The 16,742-nt window shown below is 52.3% G+C and overlaps 8 protein-coding genes across 8 annotated transcripts; 5 read left to right on the top strand and 3 right to left on the bottom strand.

Annotated features, from left to right (window-relative positions):
• Positions 1 to 1,996: 1,996 nt before the first annotated feature.
• POX_a01572 (uncharacterized protein) lies at positions 1,997 to 2,218 on the top strand (the record flags this gene model as incomplete). Its single annotated transcript, XM_050110500.1, has 1 exon — positions 1,997 to 2,218. The coding sequence occupies one exon, from the start codon at positions 1,997 to 1,999 to the stop codon at positions 2,216 to 2,218; it is 222 nt and encodes a 73-aa protein (XP_049974268.1).
• A 1,705-nt stretch (positions 2,219 to 3,923) lies between these two features.
• On the top strand, positions 3,924 to 4,922 carry POX_a01571 (uncharacterized protein; the record flags this gene model as incomplete). The annotated part of the gene is made up of 1 exon (XM_050110499.1): positions 3,924 to 4,922. One exon carries the CDS (start codon positions 3,924 to 3,926, stop codon positions 4,920 to 4,922), a length of 999 nt encoding a protein of 332 aa, XP_049974267.1.
• A 507-nt stretch (positions 4,923 to 5,429) lies between these two features.
• POX_a01570 (54S ribosomal protein L31) lies at positions 5,430 to 5,924 on the bottom strand (the record flags this gene model as incomplete). The annotated part of the gene is made up of 3 exons (XM_050110498.1): positions 5,430 to 5,482; positions 5,571 to 5,800; positions 5,884 to 5,924. The coding sequence occupies 3 exons, from the start codon at positions 5,922 to 5,924 to the stop codon at positions 5,430 to 5,432; spliced, it is 324 nt and encodes a 107-aa protein (XP_049974266.1).
• Positions 5,925 to 6,542: 618 nt separating this feature from the next.
• On the top strand, positions 6,543 to 7,788 carry POX_a01569 (uncharacterized protein; the record flags this gene model as incomplete). The annotated part of the gene is made up of 5 exons (XM_050110497.1): positions 6,543 to 6,630; positions 6,704 to 6,722; positions 6,802 to 6,894; positions 7,009 to 7,579; positions 7,630 to 7,788. 5 exons carry the CDS (start codon positions 6,543 to 6,545, stop codon positions 7,786 to 7,788), a joined length of 930 nt encoding a protein of 309 aa, XP_049974265.1.
• Positions 7,789 to 8,210: 422 nt separating this feature from the next.
• Positions 8,211 to 9,902, top strand: POX_a01568 (uncharacterized protein; the record flags this gene model as incomplete). The annotated part of the gene is made up of 1 exon (XM_050110496.1): positions 8,211 to 9,902. One exon carries the CDS (start codon positions 8,211 to 8,213, stop codon positions 9,900 to 9,902), a length of 1,692 nt encoding a protein of 563 aa, XP_049974264.1.
• A 237-nt stretch (positions 9,903 to 10,139) lies between these two features.
• Positions 10,140 to 12,159, bottom strand: POX_a01567 (ATP-dependent RNA helicase dbp9; the record flags this gene model as incomplete). The annotated part of the gene is made up of 4 exons (XM_050110495.1): positions 10,140 to 11,220; positions 11,295 to 11,773; positions 11,840 to 11,916; positions 11,967 to 12,159. 4 exons carry the CDS (start codon positions 12,157 to 12,159, stop codon positions 10,140 to 10,142), a joined length of 1,830 nt encoding a protein of 609 aa, XP_049974263.1.
• Positions 12,160 to 12,938: 779 nt separating this feature from the next.
• Positions 12,939 to 13,958, top strand: POX_a01566 (uncharacterized protein; the record flags this gene model as incomplete). The annotated part of the gene is made up of 4 exons (XM_050110494.1): positions 12,939 to 12,995; positions 13,071 to 13,146; positions 13,268 to 13,620; positions 13,689 to 13,958. The coding sequence occupies 4 exons, from the start codon at positions 12,939 to 12,941 to the stop codon at positions 13,956 to 13,958; spliced, it is 756 nt and encodes a 251-aa protein (XP_049974262.1).
• Positions 13,959 to 14,267: 309 nt separating this feature from the next.
• On the bottom strand, positions 14,268 to 15,720 carry POX_a01565 (3-ketoacyl-CoA thiolase, peroxisomal; the record flags this gene model as incomplete). Its single annotated transcript, XM_050110493.1, has 4 exons — positions 14,268 to 14,438; positions 14,479 to 15,067; positions 15,145 to 15,595; positions 15,711 to 15,720. 4 exons carry the CDS (start codon positions 15,718 to 15,720, stop codon positions 14,268 to 14,270), a joined length of 1,221 nt encoding a protein of 406 aa, XP_049974261.1.
• Positions 15,721 to 16,742: the final 1,022 nt, after the last annotated feature.

Genomic DNA, 16,742 nt, shown 5'->3' with positions numbered 1-16,742 from the left:
ACTGAGAGCATGTTGATCCAAGCGGCCCACGGCTCTCCCATCCAGTCAGATAAATTGACTAAATGGTGTGCCTGAAGAGCGACGATGATATGGTGGGGACTCTCAAAAAGTAACCTCCGATGGTACTTCTTTCCGCCGCATCCGTGAGGTCCAATGTGGGCAAAGTACGGCAAGATTACCTCATTAGTCGGTAGGTCTGACCGCATGAACCAAGAATCTGTCGTGGGCATGACTGGATGCAAGAAAGATCCCCTCGACAGGACCATTCACCATCTTCGGCGGCGTGTCCACCAATCCGCCAATCTCGAATGGAGATGAGACTGACGATACGACCAAAAGTACCAAAGGTATCCTTGAAGAATTTGGCTCGCCATTGGACACTCTTCTAAACAAGGAAAAGAACTATCCCACAGCCGTCCAGGGTATTTGCGAATCACAAGGACAGAGTGGCATTTGACAAAGGAATTAGAGTTGACTAGCAGGCCCCGCAGATGCTGATGAGTGCTGATACAACATGAAGACCCTGATCCACCGTCCTCCGTCTACTGTCGCGTGAAAAGTGGATGGACGAAAGTCTTTTCCTCGAGGGGCTAGTGCGTGTGGGACATGTTGCAGTAGATTGCTCCGTCACAATGGTTGCGTATCCCACGCGTTCTCTACGTCTTGAAAAGTGTGTTGTTCCCCTGTCTTTCTCTCGCAAGGGGACAAAAAAAAGCGGGTCATGGAAGAAGAGATATGCTGTCTGTGTTTGGTCTGCACGAGAGCAAAAAGTTCTGAGTGGACGCGGCGAAAAAAGAGCTTACGTCGTATCTCACTCATCATCCAGACTGGACTACATATTGTCCGTCCAGAGAAGTGGCAGTCCGTGCGGCAAGCCAGCAGTGTACGTCCGCTTGGGCGTCTGTTCAGAGTCCAAGAGTGTGAGGCATCAGCGAGGGGAGGGGGAGCAGGATCTTCGTCATCTGTCGACCCGAGAGATGCACGAGAGCATATGGGGAAGTCGATCGACGAGAATAGCGAGTCAAGCGACAATTTGTCTTTAAATAGAGCTTCGTCTACAGTTTGGTCGGGGCACGCCCTGTTGTGGCGCATGCAGAATCGAGGCTAGTGGTGGCCCGTGGACCCCTGGAAAGACGCACGTCGTCAAGCTTGATCGGTCACTCCGAGGACCACTGCGTGCTGCGGCATGCAGCACTGGACACGGATCTGCATCTTAATTCAAACCATGTACAGGGAACTCTCCAGCCTTATGAACTTGCTACCAAATGCACAGCTCCGGGGATACGAGGTTCATTGCATTTCCTTTCCAAGGATGAAATGCTCCTTGACTCACGGCCGGTCCCGGGGCAGTGGGAGAGTGTCGCAGAGCTTCTTGCGTGAATCACCAGCCTCAGCTGGTGAAGCTGGCAAGGTCCACAATACGCTTTGTGGTCAAGTCTCCCTACTCTCGCGGGGTCAACAGATGGGCTCGAGCCTTCAGCGTCATGCCACATTCAACTCAGGGCGAGATCAGAGATCTGATCGCAGCTCGTCATCCTTCAGATAGACCTGAACAGGGCTGAATTGTCATGTCCTGGTTGCAACATCACATTGGAAGTGCGGCACGCATAAAAATGGTGGGACCGGGCATAGATTCATCTCGACCAAGGGACTTTGATATCCAGGATTGACCATGACGCGAGGCGATCATCGGCCGAAACTTTCAATACATCGAGAGCGGATCGGTTGTCGAGTGTGTTGACAGGGGGTCTATCCAACCTACTGCAGAAGGAAAGCCGATCTGGTTGGAACGTGGTGCAGATACAGGAGCCTCGTAGACTTTTAAAGCCTCGAGACTTGGTAACTTGAGTTGTCACTCCGCGAACGGGAAAAAGTTTCCGTGCCGCCGTGGGGCGGCGAGTGGGTCAACATCCCGCGTCGATCCAACGACACAAAGGGACGCACCGCCACTCCTAGTTGTGGCGGTGAAGCTCTCGGCACCGCTTTGATATGCTCAATGGCATCAATCCGGTGCTGCATCCTGGTCAAAGCTTCCGTCTGCAATGTTCCCGGACATATACCTCCGAATCTGGTCTTTTCTTACCGGACATCCCTCCCGGCAGCAGAAGGAGGCAACCGCCAGATAAAGATCATGGAAGGGGTGATGAGAACCGGGGGGATTCCATGCATCAGCTGGAAGAGCGTGCAACCACCGGAGCGCATCCGTGAGGGAGTTTGAGATAGCGCGGGTGCAATCGATGGAGCGCCATTCAAAGGAAAAGACCATAAAAAAAAAGTAAAGCAAACCAAGTATTCTCGGCATGTAAGCTGAGACCCGATGCGTGGATTTGAAATCCGTGTTCAAATTGACAACAGGTGGCTAGCATCAATGTTCTGTCTCGGTCTATATGCTTGAATGGAGCTCTCTCGTGACAAGCCCAAAAATCAAGGTGTCAAGTGCGCGCACATGCAGCCCCAAAGAGAAGCCTCCAAAATCTGTATGTCCTCGAGGGCTTCGAGTTCCTCAAAGGAAGTCAACGCCCAAGACAATTTCCAAAAAGAGAAGGTGCGCTTCCCATCGAGCCACACGCCTGGAACGGATTTGAGAAAGGCTCACAAGTCACCTTCGTCCATCTCTGCTTCGTCATGTCCCAACCCACGTCTCTTGAATCGCCGCTCCTTTATTCTTTCGGGGTAGTCACATGGTGCAACATTGCCCCGAGCTCCAGGGCTTGCTGAGATCAAAGCAAATGGCTCCAGTGGGCACGTGGCAGTACCATTCCTTCTCACCATTCCCCCCCGTTCATAGGAAGCAGGTGCACAGTACACCAGTTTCTGTGAGTTCCTCCATCAGCGCCAGCGTCTTTGTGGAGCTACTTGCGGGCACCGTAGGCATTTTCGTGCTCTCTGTCCTCTTCTGGAAAATTGGCTACTACGTTCGGTCGTGGACCAGACACAGAGTGTTGCAACAAAACAAACAGACCACAACTCGATACGCCAGAACATGGTACGGGTGGGTTCTCGTGGAGACCCACGAGAGGAACAAGGCTTTTATCCAAAGAGGGTTGCGCCGGATCCTCGACTGGCTCTCCTGGGACTCACCGAGAAACAGTTATGAGTGGATCTGGTGGGATCCGGGCTGCGAAGCGAGAGACGAGAGACGCGCCAGACGCACAAGATTCAAGCTCCTCCCGCGATTCTTGCAGAGCACCGACTTCACTCCCGCTTTCTCGGCTCCGTACCCTCGATCTTCGGTAGAATGCCGCGGGGCCTTGCTCAACAATGACGAGTGTCAGGCTCCTCGGACCATGAGACCCGATGCCGAACGCCCCTATGCCACTATTTCGTGGTCCCTCCCCGAATCGCGGACAGGCCATCGGGAAAACAAGTCTTTCATCTCCCTCACCCACCAGGTGGTCAATACGATCCCCACGGAGCTGCCGGTACCAAATGGCAGGCGAATAAAAAGGATCGAACAGATCAGGGCAAAGGACATTGGTTACCGGTCAACCGTGTCGACGCAGGTTCATTCGCCCCCAATAGTGGCCACGAGATGGCACGATCCCCGTGCGCGTGCAGAAGCCCTATCGGAGCCCAATAAGAGATTGCGGATCCGTCATTTATCGCTGCTCTCGTTTGGGTCAGAAAGCCCCCATTCTTCTGAGCACGAGACCAGTGCAAGTGTTCGGTTTGCACCGAACTCTTTGCTCGGATATCCCAGAGTTCCTCCATCCTCTGCTTCAAGAAGCACATATCATCGCGCGCGCAAGTACAGGGCTTGGTCAGCACGGATGCAACTCAAAGCACGTCACACTCATGCGGGATCTTACAGCAGAGATTCTTCGGGACCACCAGGGACCCCCGCTACGGCTCCTTGGGCCAGCAGTCTTTCGGGGCAGGGTATGCGGGGGGCTTGTTCTTTTCAATTAGGAATGAGTCCCCGGATGTCACAGTGCCCCTTTGAGACTAAACCAATCCCCATCACTGCCCTCGGTTCCAAGTCCATGGAAAGAAGAGTCAGCAAGGCAGCTGCCGATCCTGCGAAATTTAACACTGCACCGGTCAGATTCCGGCCTTCCAAGAGACCAAGTTCATTGGCGGCGCATACCTCAAACCAACCCCTGCACTCCTGGCATGGGATTCACAATGTTGTCCAGAAGAATCTCAGCCTACAGATGTCGACGGGCCAGTCTAGCGAGGCCCAAAGGTATCAAAGCGTGTCTTATTCCGGGTCTGGCCGCTGGGATGGCACTGCCGATGATGTGCCGCGTCCGCCGGCAAACCTCAGTGACTGGGAATCCCGCTTGATTGACCAACTGAATCGTAAAGTCAAATGGGTGTACGATGAGATGACACCAGGACAGAAACCGTATCAATTCACACTGCTTGCCAACCACTGGCTCAATCGAGAAACTTGGTTGGTGACCGATCCAGTTTCGAGAGTCTCTACCGATTATCGTAGACGGTGGGGAGATCCTCGATGTCCCAGACCGGATGATGGCGTCAGCGAGGTTTCCAAACGCAAGTACCCCGAAGTCCCCCGAGAGCGAGCTCGCATTCCCCGTCTCGATTCATGGCGAGCTGCGGTCAATAGACAGAGGTCAATGACAGGAAATCAAAATGTCCTTCGCTCCATTCAACTATACGAAGGGTCGGCCGAGGAGCCTCCGGATGGACATATCGATACAGCCGCCTGGATGTTACCCAGGCCGCCACAAGGATTTGGCATGTCAACGAAGCAACGGAATGCCTGGTATGAGAGGGGAACGGGGTGGTCGGAGAAGCTGGAGGACTGGCAGCAGGTTGGCCATGGATATCGCCTTGATAAGTTCATCCACGAAGGTCGCGTAAATCGAACTCGCGTCAAGGAATTGGCATCGCATATTCAAAAGGGCTATCGCACCGCATCGTCCAAACTGCTCCCAATGGAGCTGGAACAGTGAACAGTCACCCACCGTGTCTTGAGCCATTTCACTCTCCGCACCAGCCATGGTCGGTTCCCTTCATCATTTTCGCACTCTTTGATCGTCGCTCAATTCTGCCTTGATTTCATCAACTTTAGTCCTTACCAGTGTCTGGTTCTTACAGGTCGTACATATGGCCCCCCAGGGATCCTATTCTTAGAAACAATCGAATCTTGAGAACCGCAGATGCAGTTTTTGAATACAGTAAATTGAATAGAGGGAAAAATAAGAATCAACACTGACGCTGGCTATGAGACAATGGATGTCAGCGGTCTCCGGTTGGAAAGAGCCTTTGCGAGATTTTTCATGGTCACCATAAACTCCGGGTTTCCTTCCCATGTGATGCGTATGCCAAAACATCCAGATCAAAGAAATGAGACAGAGACTCTGGAGTTGGAAGAGGGGGTATAATACAGATGCCGGTTGACAGAACGAAGAGAAGCGAGTCTCGACCGCTGTCGTTGGCGGGATACAGCCAGGACAAGCTTAGAAACCAGGGGGGTTGACACGCTGGCTAACACGAGTCCACTTGGGAAGCTCTGCACAACAACAGGTCAGAAGAAAGGACGGGATTTTTTTCATACGATAGAGGACGCAGATTTCCGGTAATGGGCGGTTGAAACATACTGTAAATCGACTTGCGGTAGTTCTTCTCCTTCTTATCGAAGAGAGTGTATTTGTCCTTGGGAAGCATCTCTTCCTCCCGCGGCATCTCGGCGTACCATCGCTCCACAGCCTTGGTGGTCTTTCCTTGTCGAGAGAGGGCAGCACTGAGGGTATCAACGACTTGGTCCACGGCACGCAGGCGTTTGCGTTGCCGGGCCTTTTGGGGCGAAGACAGACGCCATGGGGTCTTCCTATTGTCCGGGACCAGAGAGGATCAGTTTTTGGCAATCTTGGAGGGGCCAGAGGATTCAATGCCTATCAAGTTATTGCTTACCAGAGAAGACCCGAGAAAAGGGCCGAGGTGGGCTTGAACATGATTGCGACTTGCAAAGAGGAGAATAAAAGATGACGGCGCAGCGGGCAAAATCGTGCTCGAAGTCGGGATTGCAATTGGTCCGTGCACGCGGTCCCTTCTTCGATGGTTTCGAACTTTGGGAGTATATTGATGAGAAGGTGGATGGAGCGCTGGTTTTACACTTGGATATGAGTCTTGCAGTATGTGAGTCCAAGTTCAGGAATCACTTACAATATTTGGAAATAATGTATATATAATTTTTTCAAAAAAAAAAAAAAAACTCAGTAAACTAATGGTGAAAGAATAGCAGTTGAACGAGTGTGTTTTACCCCAGGCTCAGTCACATGATCCCGGAAGACTAAATGTTCGCCGATCAGTAGTTGCCTTGTTTTTTTCTCCACGCATTTTGCGCTGTCCTTCTTTTCCCACGCCAAAGGGTAGTCTCGGAACTCCCCAGCCGTTCGCTATCTGGTGGAGAGCATATCCTGGTCTATGGATTTGCACTAGGGATTTCATATTCACATCACCATGGACGCCGGCGCATCGACAGGGACCGTCCGTCCCTCCCATGGCGGGTCATCCAATGTAACTATGTGGGGGAGTGGCTGGGCTTTGGGGTTTCCTGTCTGGATTGAATAATGCAGAGATTCATGGTGGTTGAGGACTTCACGGCTTTGTTGGACTCTAGGCAAGATCCGTCGCAGCGAACAAAAGGTCTCATTACGGGTATGTGTCTCGACCTGCCCCTTAAACCGTGTCACTTTGGTTCCCTTTGCTGATGATGGTTCCTTATCAAAAGTCTCAAATCACATTAGTGTGTACGTTGTCGGAAATTTCTCGATCTATCGCTTCATCCATAGTTGTATGTCATCACTGACATCCCGCCGCTCGGACTAGTATGGACGACCCGTTAATATGGGGACTGCTCCCCACGAGATTCTGGAACAAGCGATGGTCCTTTGGCAGTCATGATATCTGCTTCCAGGGAAGGTAAGCGCGGCACGGGACAATGGGTTGGTGTAGATGAAAGACATTTCCATCTTTGCTAATCTGTTCGCTTTCTCCCGGCCCAGGCCACTTTCGCTCTTTTTCGCACTAGGCCAGGTCCTCCCTACCCATCGCCTTGCGCATTCGCCTTTCGGTGGTGGGTCAACCCGCCATCACCAGGCGATCCGAATGCTTTTCCAAGGGTCCCTTCCCTGTGGATCACCACCGCGGAAAGCCCGAGCGACAGCAATTTAGCCTGGAAAACTTTTGCGTCGATCCCTTCCCCGATCTTCCTATCGCATACACCACCAATGGGGAAGATTCCCATATGGCTCCCTCCGCTTATGCCTGCAACTCCTACTCCTGGGTTCACATCTTTCCCGAGGGCAAAATCCACCAGTCCCCGCGCCAAACGATGCGCTACTTCAAATGGGGCATTGCGCGTCTCATTCTCGAGGCCAACGAATGTCCCGATGTAGTGCCCATGTGGATTGAAGGGTTTGACCAAATCATGCACGAGAGTCGCGAGTTCCCGCGATTCCTCCCTCGCATTGGAAAGAAAGTCAGCATTACCTTTGGCTCCAAGGTGGATGCCGAGAAGGAATTCGGCGAGCTGCGGTCCCGCTGGCAAAAGCTCAAGGCCAAAGTTGAGAAAGCCGATGCTCAATCTCGAGATCTGCCACTTGGCGTACTGAGCGACGAATTATTGCAAACAAGGAGGTGGTTGAACTGCGAAAGGAAGTCACTCGGAAGATCAGGAACCTTGTGCTTGATGTCCGACGATCGCGAGGTCTCCCTGATGAAGACCCCAAGGAGGGTCTTGTTGAAACCTGGCTGCAGGAAGGCCCGTCTCCAGAGGGACATATGAAGGATGATTCTTGGGTTCGAGATATTTGAACTCAATCGCACGTATTGTAAATAGTCTTGTATAGAACTGTATCATAGCTCGCTGCTTGTCATAGACGCGAAGACCATTCCTGAGAATTGACACATCAGAACAAAAGATGAAATCAACCGATCAAATTTTGTGTGGTTCATAGCGTTGGACCCTCCAGCCCGCCCCAGCGTGTGATGCGCCTTAGCCTCAATTATTGGATAGGTTGGCACAAATTCACCTTTTAGTTTGGCCAAGTGCGTGAATCTCTCAACGGTCTTCCTACTGGAAAATCAAGACCACTAAGACGACCTCACCTCCAGCGATAAGCGCTGATTGATAAGCGGCTATCGATAGCCAAATATGACATCGGCGGGGGATCATCCCCGCCCATTTCTCTCCTGCACCATAAAAAAAAAGCTTTGTCCAATCTCCTAAACTGCTCATGCCCAAAAGACAGAAGAAATCCTTTGTATACAAACCGAGCTTCGATTCCAGTCCATCGCTCACGCCTCAACCTCGTCGCGATGATCAAATCAGGCGACCTACCGCTGCTACCGACTCCGATTCTCCCTCAGTCAACGATCTGATCAGCCATCTTCGACGGACCCAAGTCTCGAATTCTCCGGAAAATGGAAACGGTTCTGCGTCAAGATCGGTGATTTCCCACCAATCTGTTCATCCCTCGCTGAGAAGTCTGCTGGAGCTTCCAGATACTCCACCACCTCGACCCCGTGCGGGACCTCGCCGTGCGGTTATCGGCGGACGCCCAGTACGACTTGTGCCAGGACCTCCTCCCCCAGAGAGCTGGCTTGCGGGGGATACAGAGGCCCTGTGCTTAAGCGGGGGTGGCCGTGGGTCGAGTCTTCGAGATGATCGGTTTCCTATATACCGACTTGATAGATTGCCCGGGGCGAATTTCCCCAGCGAATCGAGTCTAATTCACGCGGTCCTTAAATCAATGGCGTCCAATTGGACATGGCACCTGGAATATGATGGGCCGTTTCTGTCACAACTCCCTCTTCATATTAAGGAGCTCATGCTGAGCTATGTCGCCATATATGCTGTCCGTGCAAGATTCCAGCTAGCGAAACGAATGGGCGGCTTAGGACCACTGTTCCTTTCGGAAGATCGTCTTTCCCAGTGTGCTGTGGAGGAGCTTGGTCCGGGCACGGGCACTGATGCAGACGTCCGTCGCCTAGATCTGACCTGGGCAATAGGTTACTGGATCACATTGAAACAGCTCTCGAACGAGCTCGTTGTGCCGGCAAAGGTAGCATACACGGCACCTAAGCTTGCTTCAAAGAAAGAAATCCCGACGTCTTGGGACGATGACGATCCCGATGAGTCTACTAGTCTTGAGGAACCACCAGTTTCCGATATACCGTATCCTATGCTGAAAAACTTGAGTCACACCGTCCGGTTCACCAATCTTCGGTACTTGTCCCTTGCACATCCGGCCGCCGGTGCAGCAAGCTGGAACTCTCTCTTACATCTCCTCTCGCGACAGTCCACAATTACCCATCTCTCTCTGGCCTACTGGCCTGCTCCGACCCGCACGCCCCAGAACCTTCCCTCGCGGGTACGCCCGCCGGGCCATCGCGGTCCTTCATTCGTACATGGCGGCACCGACGAGTACTCTGCGGCCGAGAACAATTGGGCAGAAGCAGCAGGTATTCTCCGCCAACTTTCCCGCTACACCTACTGTTTGAAATGGCTTGATCTGGAAGGCTGCTCCGACTGGATCAATGCTCTAGTCTGGACGGGCACTGACCCGAATGGACGACCACGTCGTCCGGGCAGTGAAGGTCCCGAATGGAACGCGTCGTGGAGAAACATTGAGTGGATCAGTTTAGGTCCCGGTTACGAGTATCCAGTCGATCAAGACTTTTTTGCGCAGACCCGAACCTCTGCAACCGATGCTTCTCCCGATTTGCCCTGGAATGTAGAGGAAGAGAGATGGGCTTATCGTCAGAAAAAGGGGCGGGAAGCCTGGCGACAGGCAGTCGCTCGGGCAGAGCAGGTTTGCACTGAAATTCGGTCGCTTCGGAAAACCGCTCGTGGGAAGTGGCTGCAGGCGTATACAGGAGCACAAAAGGAGTCGTGGGAGGTTCCCTGGCCCAGCCGAGGTCTATGAAAATCTCAAAAGCTGGATTTGATTTTGCGTTGGAGCATGCTTGTAGATTTTCTTTCTGCAGGGATAAACGTAATCGAATGCTATAGATTTGGCTTGCCTGAACACACCGTGGACATGATAAAGAATGAGCACAACCCCCCGTTACGAAGAATTGATCAATGCGAAAATTATTCAAAATTCCCAGTTCAACTGTACAATGGTATCATAGCATAACATCTAGCCATCCACTTCGCTATCTCACTTGCGGCCCCGGTTGAATGTTTTCAAGGGATCAACCTTGCCGGTCTTCTTACCCTTGGACCGAGCACGATTGCGATCACGAGCCTTGCGAATGCGATTCTCCTTTGTCTTTGTGAAACCAACATAGCCCACATCTTCCTTGCTGATACCCTTCCGACCCTTGGCCGGCATCAAATACTCCGGCACATGTTTCAGATGTGGCTGCACTCGGGCAGCACGCAACTCGCCATCGTGACGCAACTGTCGCAGCTCGTCCGGGTTTTCCTCGAAATGCCGCTTGAGCTTCTCACTCTTGATCAGCTCTTGCCGAATCTCGCGGGCTCGAGCTTCCTGCACAGCCAATCGGGTGACTGCCCGGAGTGCGTCGGTCATTCGGTAACGGAAAGCGTCGACCTGCGCCATCTCAAAGTGGTATGGCTTGACTTCATTCCCGAGCTTGGCTTGGCGCTTGATGATCTTTGCTACGACGGCTTCGTCGTGTTTGGCGGTAGACGTTGACGTGGGCTTGTGCTTGCCATATTGATCGGCGGGAACGACGAAAGACAGCGCCATACCGGCTTTGCCCGCTCGGCCAGTCCGGCCAATGCGATGGGTGTAGGATTTGGAGGTTGTCGGAAGATCAAAGTTGAGAACGCAGGCGACATTCTGGAAGTCGATGCCACGAGAGATGCCGTAGTCTTTCTCTTTGCTTGACATCTTGCGCTTCTTGCTTTTCTGCTTGTCGCTGGGCCCCTCCACATCCTCTTCGTCCTCACTGCTTCCGACCTCTTCCTTTTTCTCGGCATCCTCTTCGGTCTCCTTCGCCTTCTTGGACGGCTTTGGTACGCCCATCACCTCCTGGTCGTCGGCGGCGATGATAATATCGTACACTCCCTTGTTGAACTCCTCAACAACATGTAGTCGCGAATTGATGGGAAGCTCTGAGTTCAACACACAGCTCTTGATACCAAACTGCTCCAGAAAGAGTTTCACACGGTAACAACGGTCCACATCGCACACGAAGATGATGACCTTGCCCTTGACCAACTGTAGCTTGAAAATAACGTATGTAAGGAGGAACTTTTCGTCTTCAGCACACCTGCGTAATTTTCTTTGGTTAGCGCGAGGCAAAAGAAGAATCTTTGGAAGGGATGGCAATCACGGCGAACTCACCGAACAACAAATTGGCTGATCTCGGCACCCTTGTCTTCCTTATCTTCTAGCTTCAAAATGACAGGGCTACGACAGAACAAGCTTTTGAGCGTGTCCACCTCGGAGGTCAGGGTGGCACTCATTAAGAAGGTCTGCACACCACGAGGGATGGCCTTTGAGAGAGCGTTGATGTCCTCATCGTATCCATATGAAAGTACCAAGTCGGCCTCGTCGATCACAAGATGGGTAAGCTTTTCGAGCGACAGGGCGGAATTGTTCACGTTCGTCAAGACGCGCGTGGGTGTCGAGACGATCAGATCAGGGAAATCGGCCAGCATGGTCTGCTGAACGGCATCGGAAACTTTTTGCGTCAAGTTGACCGATCGAATATCCTTCCCACAGAAGGCGGCGAACGATGTGACAACTTTTTGAACTTGCTCCGCAAGCTCACGAGTGGGAACTAGGATCAGACCAGTGGTGGCTTTGAACGAAGGGTCGGCCTAATTTGCATGCGCAATCAGCAATGAATATTGAATGCGAAATCCATCGGAGAGGGCAATACTGACAGCCTTGCGTTGGAGGATTGCTTGCAGAACAGGTAGGACATATGCGGCAGTCTTGCCAGATCCGGTTTTGGCGCGTGCTGCGATTGTCAGACGAAGCCCTGATCCTAGTGTAGAGCGAGAGACATACCCAAGATATCCTTGCCCTCCAGTGCCAGCGGAATAGCCTTCGCCTGGACGAGTGTCGGCTTGCTGAAGTTTTCTTTGATAAGAGCCTGGCGCAGACGCGGATCAAGGTTCAGAGCCTCAAAGTCAAACTCCTTCTCCTCGGTCTCGACCGGACCGGGAGAAGGAACATCGTTGGCGTCCAATTTGCGTTTCATTTCTGCTGTACTTTGTTATTGTATGGTTGCAAACCCCCAGTCGAAGAGACGATCACTTTGGGAAATTTTATCGGGCGGTGAGTTTTTTTGCGGGCGGTGAGCTGAGTAGCACGGGGCGGAAGAGGAAGAAGAGAAGGATCAGTGGGTCCTCGTTCATGCAGACATCGTCATGGTCAAGTCGACGAACTTGGGTTCTTTTGGCTTCAAGAAGAAGTCAACTTGCCTTGGAAGCATTGAGAAAGGGCATTACTCCCATTTATCTCTATATGATCTCTAAATGGCCATCCTAGATGCCAGACAACCGGTCAATATCGCTCCAACGAGAATCAGTGGTCAGTAGGCAACGTCTCTTGGTCTTTTGCTGGTTTTACTTGGTTATTGAGATTATTATGAGCCCAAAGTCAAGCTGCTTAAACCCGCTTGCGATTTGTTGGTAAACCGGTCGTTTGTGGAATCTCGAGATTTGATATATGAGGTGATCACAAGGGGGGCTCGACACGTTTATGGACGCTGGATGTACCTCGGACGATCAGCCCGAGCGACCCTCGGGTGTCCCGATCAAAGGGCGCGCTGCTCCTCAAGACTTCGGACAAGCGGACATGTGGGAGTCGTAAAGTAGCTTACTTCCACTCCAGTGATAAGATTTCCATAAGTCTCATAATTGGTATTCCCTTGGTCCTTCTCTTCTACTCGAACAATATTCCTTTAAAAACCAAGGCCCTTATACATACAGAAACCCTCCCTTTTATAGTTCCCATCCCTCGTTCCACACCCCCGCAATGGCTTCACTAAAGCAGCAATTGAGGACCCTGACAAAGAACTTTACTGCCTGCGATGTAAGTCTACTAGACATCCTGTGGGCTCCGAGGTATGTATCTCAGAATGATTGATTTATGACCACTCGACTATAGGTATCGGACGCCTTGCTCAAGCTCCAAAAGATTCCCAATGGCAATGTGGCACGAGCGGGCTTTCTAGCAGACCTCAGTACGATCTCTTTCTGCCAGCAACATCTCCTGCACTCTTCTCGTTCCAGCTCGAGGCTTTCAATAAGATACAATACAGGGCTGTGGATATGAATATGCTGACGAATCTCACTTCGCCAAAGCTCCCTATTCCCCGATTCTCGGAAGGAATGACCGAATCGAACGGATTGCCGCACCAGCAACAACATTTCAATTCGGCTCCAAGAGCGAACAGCCCCTAACTATTGCTGTTGAAGACCCCGAGAACCATGGCTTTCCACCTGGTCGTCATTGGGTGGACTTCACCGGGGATTATGCAGCAAAGGATCCGACGAATGAAGTCGGCTCAATTGTGGTGATTGATCAACCAAAAGACCAATTCTGTGCGGTGACGGGTGGAATTATGGCAACGCGAATGAAGGTCCTTGGGATTCATGCTGCCGTCGTTAATGGGCGAGTGCGTGATTTGAGAGAATTGCAAGGGACGGGTCTTCCGGTACGTGAGATCCTTGAATCATGGAGGCATACGATCTCGAAGGGAGGTGCTGAGTTTCGTCAATGTAGATCTGGGCACAAGGTACCTCGACCGTAGGGACGGGTGCTGAAGCAAAAGCCCTGGCGCGAGATGTTCCCCTGCAAATTGAAGGAGTGGTCGTGTCTCCTGGCGACATCATTTTCTGTGACCCTATGGAGGGAGTTGTGGCCATACCACGCGACCTGCTTGAGCCGGTGCTTGAACTGATGCCCAAATTAATTGCCATGGATGACCGAGCCAAAGAGGCGGTTGCCCAGGGAATGTCCGTGGCCGAAGCCTTCAAGAAGTTCCGCAATTAGATAGTCACACCAGGGCTGGGGTGAGAGGTCGCATCGAGGCTTTTACTTCACCCAACAATACTGTGGAGGTAGTGGAGAAATTGAAGCTCATTGAACACATGTATGATTTGACCCGCTCGCCGGAGGTGAAGCAGGTATGTTGCGGCGTATTTTGGAACTATACATAAAAAAAACAAGTTTGACTCATTGTGGTATCCTCGTAAGTGGCCAATGCACCGAATTCCAAGAACGTGGAACTGAAACCCATACTGAACGAACAAAAACAGCGCTGTGCGATAATGGATGAAGGTGGAATGAAACAAAAAAAGTCTACTCAGCAACCCACACGGCAGCCATACCCATACCGGTACCGACGCACATGCTGGTGACACCGATCTTCTTGTCGGTGCGCTTGAGCTCAGTCAGAAGGGTGCTGACTTGACGAGAGCCGGTACAGCCCAGAGGGTGACCAAACGCAATGGCACCACCTTTGGGGTTGATCTTCTCAGCGGGGAGACCGAGCTCGTTGACACCACCACACGCACTGGGAGGCGAAGGCCTCGTTGATCTCGTAGATGTCAACCTCGTCCTTGGCGATGCCGGCCTTCTCAAGAGCAACAGGAATGGCAGCCCAGGGACCAATGCCCATAAGCAGAGGCTTGACACCGACGACACTGGCGGTCACGTACTTGCCGATGATCTTCTGGCCCAGACGCTCGGCAGTAGAGCGCTTCATGAGCAGGACGGCAGCAGCGCCATCGGAGATCTGAGAAGCGTTACCGGCGTGGATGGAACCGTCCTTGGCGAAGGCAGGACGGATCTTGCCGAGGGACTCGGCGGTCATGCCCTCACGGATGCCGTCATCAGCCTTGACAGTGATGGTCTTCTCCTCGCCAGTCTTGGGATCGGTCCACTTAACCTCCAGAGGGGCGATCTCCTCGTTGAAAAGACCCCCCTCTTGAGCCTTGACGGCCTTCTGGTAGGAGGAGGCAGCGAAGGCGTCCTGGGCTGTGCGGGAGATACCACGGTCCTTGGCCATGTTCTCGGACAGGACACCCATGGGGACCTTGCAGTTGGCGGACTCGGGGTGGCTCTCGAGCAGCTCGGAGAACTCAGTGACGGCACCGGGACTGGAAGTTGTAGAAAGTCAGAGTGAGTCAAGATGATTGCAGTGGGGATTGGGAAAGACTGTTGGGAAGACACTCACCCATACTGAGAGGACATGCTCTCAACACCAGCACCAATACCGACCTCGATCATGCCGGACTTGATGGCGTTGGCAATGTCAACAATGGCCTGCAGACCAGACGAGCACTGACGGTTCAGGGACTTGACGGCAGTGGTCTCTGGGAAGCCAGCAACAAGGGCAGCGGCACGGAACTCAGTAGCACCGCCTCCGGGAGGCAGGACTGAGCCAACGGCGACATCCTCGACATACTTGGGGTCGATACCGCTCTTGTTGATGACGGCCTTGAAGACACCAGCAAGCAGATCAGCAGCGGCAGTGTCCTTGAAGCCACCCTTACCACCCTTGGTCAGAGCAGTGCGCAGAGCGCAAGTCACAACGATATCGTCAGGGTTCTTCTGGGTCAGGGCCGCGGCTCCCTTCTGGCTGCCAGAGCCGAAGTGGGAGGACACTTGAGAAAGACGCTGCTGGGCTGCAGAGAAAAAAAGTCAGCACCAAAGTGTACCAGCTGCAGAATTTCGTAGGGTTGCACGTGTTTGCGCCCGTATCAGACTGTGCGAGGCGTTGTAGGGATATGAGGTACGTACCGGAAGACATGGCGTCGTCTGTATAAGGGATGGGGGAGATTGAGTTGAATGAAGGAAGAGAGAGAGAGAGAGAGAGAGAGATAAGGGACGACACGATCAGAAAGAAGAAGAGAGATTATGCTCTGTCTTTGGGCGGAGACCTCTTATAAATCACGTTCGTGGATCCGGTCTTGTGTCCCTTCCAGTCGTAGCAACCGTCCGAGCTACTTGCATTGCCTCGAAAGAGCCGAGGTCCCCGCAAATTCGTTGATCCGCCCAGTTTCCCCGGTCACGGGATCCCGGGAACCCCGGTTTCCTCGGGCATGTGAACATGTGAACGAGGGTCAGCCGCAGGCACATGTCACCTCATCCTTTAATGAATAGGCCTGTCCCTAACGAAGATACTAGCTTTACGCCCGTCAATGCTTAGGTAATTTGGCTGGTCGCTGACGGCCTTTGAACGTCATGTTGCACTGCTCCTATTCAGAAATTTTTGCAAAGCGCAAATCACAGTCGAGCTGAACTTTAAAGTCGATGCTTGTGAACGTAGAGACCAATGGCCCGGCTTACGGAGTATGCATCAACACCGCCGCGAGAGGTTGGCGCCGCTTCACTATTCATTTAAGTGCATGCAGGTGTCGTCTGTGGTACACTACTCTACTCGAGATTCCCTGCTGTAGAAAATGAGAGACACAATCAGCTCCGAGGTTCGCAGGCTATCCTGAATGAACTGTGCAGTGTGCAGAGTGCACCGCTCCGAGAAAGCCTCGTTCCTCCAGTCCATTTAGGCATCCAATCGATTCCAGAACCAAGAGGCACACACCAGAAGTTTCCTCGATTCGGAGGAATACCTGAAGTCCAAAAAAAGTTCTTGAACATCAAGGTGTGTCCATTTACTTTCAGCAGACTAGAAATGCCACTGGAACGTTGACATAGTAGTTTCATCGGACTCTCTATGGGAAAAGGCCTCGATCTGAGGAGTCAATAAAGGTACACTCTTTACCCGATTCAAAGCAGGAGAAAAACAGAAGCTGCTGTATCCCTTCAATAAAG

The sequence above is a fragment of the Penicillium oxalicum genome, chromosome I (genome assembly GCF_001723175.1).
Source record: "Penicillium oxalicum strain HP7-1 chromosome I, whole genome shotgun sequence".
Classification (NCBI taxonomy): Eukaryota; Fungi; Ascomycota; class Eurotiomycetes; order Eurotiales; family Aspergillaceae; genus Penicillium; species Penicillium oxalicum.
The sequence above is the reverse complement of the archived record's forward strand: the minus strand, read 5'-3'. Positions and strand labels throughout refer to the sequence as shown.